The 8557-nt window shown below is 36.2% G+C and overlaps 1 protein-coding gene across 1 annotated transcript; it reads left to right on the top strand.

The window, feature by feature from the left end:
• Positions 1-310: 310 nt before the first annotated feature.
• Positions 311-5276, top strand: LOC127083756 (uncharacterized). The gene is made up of 7 exons (XM_051024088.1): positions 311-501; positions 595-848; positions 3435-3634; positions 4162-4302; positions 4398-4478; positions 4785-4909; positions 4994-5276. The coding sequence occupies exons 2-7, from the start codon at positions 626-628 to the stop codon at positions 5040-5042; spliced, it is 819 nt and encodes a 272-aa protein (XP_050880045.1). The 5' UTR covers positions 311-501; positions 595-625; the 3' UTR covers positions 5043-5276.
• Positions 5277-8557: the final 3281 nt, after the last annotated feature.

Raw genomic sequence — 8557 nt, forward strand, 5'->3', positions numbered from 1 at the left:
TTTGTGTATCATCAAGCTGATGGTCGATTTGACAGTGCTATCATAGCATATAAAATGATGTTGGTCGGTTGAATTATATTTGTCGACAAAACTTTACTCTTGGAGAGATAAAATATTTACCATTATTTTAGAACTTGTTAGGATGTGATGGATATATCCGAGTCACAACTGCATTGGTCATACTGTACAGATATTTATGAGATGCTTTCACGTTCACCTGCATATAACTCACAAATATTTATTTTTATTTAATTACTTCATTTTTATTTATTTATATTTGCTTTTCGTTTCATGCATGTTTATCGAGGGCGAATTGCAGCGTGGTCTGCCATTAATATCAGTCTAGAAAAAAAACAAAAACCTTATACCAATCATATTAAATCCAAAATTCCATTTTCACATTCAAACTAACCGAATCACACACCTCAATAAATACATCAACATTATGAAAATTAGAATGGGACCAAAAGTTTAAATTAGAACTGTGGCAGAAAAACAGAGGTTCGTTGAACAACACACCCACCCATTTCACATCCATTTTCTACGTGTCATGCATCTCTATCTTCTTCTTCTCCTTATTAATTAATTTTACAGAACAAACATCACAAAACTCACAACCACAACAATGACGGTAACGAAGCGACCGATCTACGCCGCCACTAAATGGCTTCGCCGGCAACCGCCCAAAATAAAGCTATTTCTCGCGGTTCTCGCCGGACTTATAGCTCTGCTTTTTCTTCGCATGGTTGTTGAAGACCACGACAACCTCTTCATAGCGGCTGAGCTTGTGCATGCAGTGGGAATTTGCCTCCTCATTTACAAACTCGCTCAGGAAAAAACATGCGCCGGTGCGTTTCATTCTTACTTTCCAATTTGAATTTTATATTCCTATAACTATGTTCATTTATTTTCGTTTACGAATTTGAATTTCAGATTGGGGTTTCGTTAACTTGTTCTCGCAGATCATAAATTGTTATGGTTTACAAGATTGACATTCTTAGCGGTGTATTCGATTAGGAATTTACAGAATTTTTTTTATTTTTATGATGAAAAGTCTTGTATTGTAGTATTAGATTAAGATTTTTATTTATTCATTCTAGTTATGTTTATGTGGTATTCAATTAGGGTAATCTAAAGTTTTTAAATTGAGCAATAAAATACAATAGTATTCATTGAGATTTTTTTTTGCAACTTAAGATGAGTCTTGTGGTATTCAAAAACTATGCAATACCTAACTTATTTGGTTTTTATGGTATAGTTTCTATAATTGCAGATTTTTTGTTTTCTTATTTATTATGAGGTCTGGTTTTCATGGTATAGTTTCTACAAGAGAAGTTAATAAGAAAGACCTCGAGATTATCGATTTGGATAGAAAGATGATTTTGGATAGAACATTAAGGCAAAAGTTGATCCATGTAGCTGATCCTACTTAATGGGATAAGGTTTCATTGTTGTTGTTTTTTTCCATCATAGCAAGAAAAGAATAACATAACTGGACAGAATAACATAATAATAAAGAAATACCAATACAAAGCTTGGTGTGAAAGCTAACTATGAACATATTCTGCCAAGTGTCTCCTTTGGTATCATGGGCCAAAAAGTTCAAAGAAAAGGTGGTTCTTGTGGAGATGGAATAACTGCACCTCATGCACCCGCCTTAAATTTCAACACTTTATGCTAAAGCAAACATAAATCCTAGTGTCACATAAATTCTGTTTGAATTTCATTAAATTTGCGGTGTAGGATTGCTCCTTGTTTCTCATGTATTATATATATCTTAGAGTTAACAAGCTTAAAGCAGAGTGTGTGTGCACATTAGAGGGAAAACATGGCGTGGCCTTTGAAGTCGCCTCCTTTGCAACTAGTGTGCATAGTTGGGATTGTGATGTTTTTGCTGTTTGTTCCTTCTTACATAAACTTCAAGTCTACCGTACACAAAGCCAACATCAGTTTCCACTTGTTCCTTTTGATTTTGCCACTCTTGTTGATTTTTATTTCATACTTCATCTCTAGATGTGGGCCACGGTTTTTGCTTCCGGTGGTGTTCTTTGGCCAACGTTCACGTGTGCAAACAGAAAAAGGAGGGTCGTCGCCTTGGGGATTAGCAGCGTTGGTGGTGTTACTTTTGGTTTTGGCTTCCAAACTCTCCGACTTCAGGTCTATGTGGTCTCCACTCATTTGGAGACCCCATTAGTTGTTGTGTCATATGCAAGTCATAACATATGTGTAATCCAATTTGTCTCCTATCCTAGGCATCCAGGCCCGGCCAATTTTGTGTTGTAATTTCATACTATATGATCAATTACGGTTGGTTTTTCTTATATATGTATGTTATTGGGGAAATAAAATGAAATCAACAAAGGGGTTGATCCAGGCCGTGTTTTTGTTTTAGAATGTTTGAGCTTTGTAGCCTTTTTTACTCTTTGATTGTTCGTTCACTTCCACACCAACCTTTTTGGGGTTTCCCAGTGTTTGCATGCATTAAGAATTTCCTTCTTTACTTACAAGCTCACCCAAGGTAAAGATATGTGTGGTACTATTCTGATAGGACACCTAAACACTTGGGCATATTCTAGAAGGTTATAGAAAAAGTAAAATAAGAGTTAGTTAGTATTTCTTTGATTTTAGGAAAGAGAGGGAAAGGAAGTTGAGACTCATTGAGAAATATTGTTAGAAAGTTTATTAGGAGAATTACACTCTGGTTTAGGACGTCATAGAACTCCGGTTTATGCATTGTATATTCTATTTTCCACCATTGTAAGAGCATAAGGCTCACCATTTCCAGTCAATAAAATTCATTTCATCACCTTAAAATTTCGGCTTCTATCAGATTCCCTTGCCATCTTTTTCATTCTTTACTTCCAAATTGAAATCCCTTCCCCCACAGCACTCCACTCCTTTTTTTTTTGTTTAAAATTTAACATCAGAATTTCAGGTTAGGGTTCTGTTAAGTTGAGCTCATGGATCATCTTCACTGATCTTAATAACTATACTTGTACCACTTCATAGCTTTTACCAGATTGACATTCCTCTAATGTATGTCTAAAACCATGCCACAACCTAATTTGTTCTTGGAATCAGCGGCTCCTGCTTTTTTATGGCATACTTTCTACAATTGCAGATTTTCTGCAAGTGACATATGGAAGTACTTTCTATTTTCAGCACTGGAATGCAAACTTTACGCTGCTAATTGCTTTGAATTTTCCCTTTTAGATGAAAGAAGAGAACAAGCAGTATGACTTTGATATGATTGCTGTTGTGTTCTACAATATGTCATTGTGATTTTAGCAATAATTTGGCTTTTTGTTTTCCAGTACAGTAGGAAAACTAATGAGAAGGAAATAACCTTCTATCTGTTTATCTAAAATAATAACCAGTCCTTTCACTTTCTTAAAATAAAAGCAGTCTTTTCACTGCGTGTTAAACCTTTGCAGGACTCTCACTTAAATCACAGGAACTCACAGCTATTTTTCTAGCTGTCAGACTATACTGCAGTTTTGTCATGGAATACGATATACATACCTTACTCGATTCTGCAACATTGGCGACGACCCTCTGGGTTATTTATATGATACGTTTTAAACTGAAATCCAGTTATATGGATGATAAGGACAATCTTGCAATATACTATGTGGTAAGTCCTCTGTCATCTATTTAAGGTATGAAATATCTCGTGTGTATTAGCTATAACATGTTCTTTATTTATTTTCATTTGGCTACACGCTCCTGTGCCAAATTTATCCAACAATCTAATGTCGAATAAACTTTCATTAAGAAACTTATATTTGTTAAAGTTTGGTTTGCCCTTGTGTCAAATGAGGTTTCAAAGTGTATTTTGTACTCTGTGGTACTTATTGATGATTTCTCTTGTGCAAAACCAGAGAGCCTGATGTCTGATAATGAGAAATGTGATTTTGGAGGAGTTTTGGTTTATTTTGAAAAATAATCTATTGGAGAATCTTAATACGGGTTCAATGTTACAGAAATTTCATCTATCATATTGATGAATTATGATTTTTAAATCTGAATATTAAAGTCCTTTGGTTGGAAGAATTTTATTTTTGATAGAATCTACTTGGTGAAAAGAACATGCATCTAAGTGAATAGAGGATCAGTACCTGTGAGTATGGAGCGTGTTAATTTTCTTATACCAAAATACAGGTGGTACCGTGTGCTGTGCTGTCTTTGCTCATTCATCCAAAAACCCAGCATCTTGCTATCAACCAGATTTTATGGGCTTTTTGTGTTTATCTTGAAGCTGTATCAGTTCTACCTCAATTGCAAGTCATGCAGAACACTAAGGTCTCTTAAAGATATATTTCAGTCTGTTGCTTTTACTTTACTATCTTTTAATCGTTTGAAACTGCATGTAGTTAATTCTGAAATTCAACTTTCAGATTGTGGAACCATTCACAGCACACTATGTTTTTGCCCTTGGAATTGCAAGGTTCTTGAGTTGTGCACATTGGGTCCTCCAGGTTTGTTGGGATTTTAACTTCTAAGATGTTTTTTTCATCCAATTCTGAAAATATTTAAAACTATTTTATCATAATATCCTCTGATCGAGAATCATCAATAATTTCATATTCATACTTTGGATTATCCATGCTTTATTATAAGCCTTTGTTCGCGTGTTTCTGTATCACACTTCTAGTTCAAACTAGTTTACCACAATATAATACGGTGTTGTTCATGGCCTTTAAAGGAGCCGAACGAAGCACACGACTTTTAGAACATCATGACCTTTGGCTTGCTTTTATATTTTTTGATCTTATCCTGCTCAGGTAATAGATTCTCGCGGTCAACTACTAACTGCTTTGGGTTATGGATTGTGGCCTTCTTTGGTACTTGTATCAGAAATTATCCAAACCTTCATCCTGGCAGATTTCTGCTACTACTACATCAAGAGGTGGATGACAAATTCTCTTAACATGCAACATGCCTATTTATAAGCTCTTGTAAACTATCTGACTCTTTTTCTCTTTGTTTTCAGCCTTGTTGGGGGACAACTTGTTGTTCGGCTTCCTTCTGGAGTTGTGTAATTTTAACATTCATTTTTCAGTTCCTTCAAGTTGGATTCTCCCTTTGATGCGTTTTCGATGACCTTAACAGAGCTCAGAATGTAATCTATATGTAATTTAATGTGAGTTAATTTATTCTCATATTTCTTTTCTCTATGATCACTTTTTCATCTTTAAAAAAAAAACATACAAGGCTATTTGAGACGATTCCTCTTAGTCCACAATCTTGAAATAAAAGAGAATTGTTCTTGTTGATATTTGTAAATATATAGTCTTGAGAATATTTGTATATAGAATAGTCTCACATCGACTATATCATGTAATTAGTTGTAATTTCTCTATATATAATAAAATCTCCGTAGTACTTTTCAAAGCACATAGTTTATTCAAATGTCTAGTCTCTTGTATTTCAACATGATATCCAGAGCCTACTGAGAGACAACCCTTCGCCGTGCTTTATCCGGTTGATCTACTGTTTTTCGATGATTTTTTTTGACAAATCGTGTCATAACTCTGGTTTGCCTTCCATACATTGTTGTGACTTATTCCGGCATCAGTTTTTAAAATTCTCCAGTCACCACCGCACTACTGCGGCCGTCCATTGTCAACACTATTGTTCCCGGCGAAGTTCCAACAAACTAACCCTACTGACAGAAGGGCATCTTCCGATCCATCCGTTCCCCACTTTTTACTGGCAGAAACCTCCGTACGCGCCACCTACGTCTCTACAGGTGGGCCTCGCGTGCCGACACCTGATCCGCACGTGACGGCACGTTCGGTCGCCGATCCCGACAATTTTTCCACTGTCTCACTCTCTATACGACAACTGTTTCAGATCCGGTCTCAAATTTTATTTTCCACTTGCAGAAAATTGTGATTCAGTTTAACCAAAGCCTTTTTTCATCCGGTTCGCGTGATATTTTCTCTCTTCAGATACTCATGACCACTCCTCATAACTTTACGCCAAACTACAATGATTTTCTCAAGTGGTATCAGAATTATCAGAACTTATATTCTACTGCTTCAGTAGCACACACTAGTAGTTTATCTGCTTGTTTCTCTCAATCATCTTCTCTTGAACCTTGGATCCTTTCTTCTGGTGCGTCTGATGATGTTACCGGTAATAAAAATATTTTCTCTTCCCTCTCTACATCTGATTTCTTACATACTATAACTTCTGTCAATGATTCTCAAACCTGATCCGAAGGGATTTGTACTATTCAAATTCTACCTTTTCTCTCTGTTACTTATGTCCTCTATGTACCTAATTGTCCATTTAATTTACTTTTAGTCAGTCATTTAACTCGTTCTTTTGATTGTAGTGTCACCTTCACCAACAATAATGTTACCCTGCAGGATTGGAGTTCTGGACAAACGATTGGCGTCAGATGTGAGTCTCAAGGTCTTTATTACCTTCTAGTGTCATCTCAAACATGCTCAGCCAAAGATTCTCCACTCACTATACATGTTCAGTTAGGTCATCCCAGTCTTTCCAAACTACATAAGTTGGTGTAAAATTTATCGAAGGTATCCAATTTACATTATGAGTCGTGTCAGCTAGGGAAACACACTTGTGGTCAGTTTCCCAATCGAGTCAATAAACGAGCTTCGTCCCCTTTTGCTTTAGTTCACACCGATGTTTGGGGTCCCTCGTGTATTGTCTCTACTCTTGAGTCTAGGTATTTTATTACATTTATTGATTGCACGTGGTTATTTTTAATGAAGAATATATCTGAATTATTTTCTATTTTTAAACAATTCTATCAAAAAATAAGAACTCAATTCGGTGTGTTTATCCGTACCTTAAGAAGTGACAATGTCAGTGAATATTTATCCCAACAATTTCAAAAATTTATGTCACGCAATGGTATTCTCCATCAAACATCTTACCCTCACACACCTCAATAAATCGGGGTAGTCGAATGCAAAAATGAGCATCTTGTAGAAACCACTCAGACCCTACTTCTCCATGGTAATGTTCCACTTAGGTTTTAGGGGGATGTTATGAAAAATAACATGTTACCTTATAAATTGCATGCCCTCATTTGTCCTTAACAATAAAACCCCTCATCTAATCCCTTTTCTCAATTCCCCACTTCACCCAATTCCTCCCTGAGTCTTCGGGTCCACATGTTTTATACACAATCTCTCTCCTAGTCTTGATAAACTATCATCTCGATCACTAAAGTGTATTTTTCTTGGTTATCATCGATCCCAATAAGGTTATCGTTGTTATTCACATACTCTACAACGATACCTCATATCGATCGATGTTACCTTCTTCGAGTTTGTTCCATATTTCGAGTATAGTCACGTAACTCCATAACCCATTCAAGAAAGTACTCACACACATTTTCTGACAGTTATTAATGTCCCTACTACATTATCTCCCATCAGTCTATGACTCCTGACCCCCCACTTCTCGACCACTTCAACCATATCAACGTCGTCACCCAACACCTGTCTTCCCTGCCCCTAAGGTCATACCTGTCCCTGAGGTCATTGTAGACTCTCCTCCAACGCCTCCGCCATAACCAGATCTGATCCTACAACCTGAGTCCGATCTTTTGATTGCCCTTCGAAAAGATATACGTCAAACACAAAATCCTTCTCCACATTATATTGATTTATTTTATCATCGCCTTTCCCCTTTGCAGTATACTTGTTTGTCTTCTGAAGCAATGATTGATGAAATGTGTGTTCTTCAAAGCAGTGGTACCTGGGAACTGGTTTCTCTACCCCATGAGAAATATTTAGTAGGTTGTTGTTGGCTTTATACAGTGAATGTTGGTCTAAATGGTAAGATTGATCGATTTAAAGCTCGCTTGGTGCCAAAGAATACACTCAGATTTTTGGATTGGATTATAGTGATACCTTCTCTCCTGTAGCCAAGATGACATATGTTAAACTTCTTTCAGCCATTGCAGCCATTTGACAATGGTCTCTTCATCAACTTGACACCAAAAATGTTTTTTTACATGGTGATCTTGAAGAGGAAGTATATATGGAGCAACCACATGGGTTTGTTGCTCATGGGGAGGAATCGAATATGGTGTGTAGATTACACAAGTCTCTTTATGGTCTTAACCAATCTCCGAGAGATTGGTTTGACAGATTCAACACTGTAGTATAACAGTTTGATATGGTCCATAGTGAAGTTGACCATTCTGTTTTTTATCGTCACTCAACTCAATGGTGTATTTATCTTATTGTGTATGTAGATGATATTGTCATAACTGGTAGTGATCAACAAAGTATACTCCAGTTAAAACTGTTAGAACAAGATTTGGTTCTGCATCTATACCTTGAGTTTTGATGATAATAATATTGTATTTGTGTGAGAACAATTTTGGCACCCTAATGGTTTATTATTATGTAGCTTTAACATCCAATTTTGATTCTGAATATATGATGTGCAACGTCATCAGTTTCTGAACTATGTGTTCTAAACCCGTTTTCTGCGCCAACTATTAGAAGTTCTAAAAGATGTTCAATATTGCTGCTGCAATGATTTTTCTGCTTCTGTGTTGATTCAC

The sequence above is a fragment of the Lathyrus oleraceus genome, chromosome 5 (genome assembly GCF_024323335.1).
Source record: "Lathyrus oleraceus cultivar Zhongwan6 chromosome 5, CAAS_Psat_ZW6_1.0, whole genome shotgun sequence".
In the NCBI taxonomy this organism is placed as follows: Eukaryota; Viridiplantae; Streptophyta; class Magnoliopsida; order Fabales; family Fabaceae; genus Lathyrus; species Lathyrus oleraceus.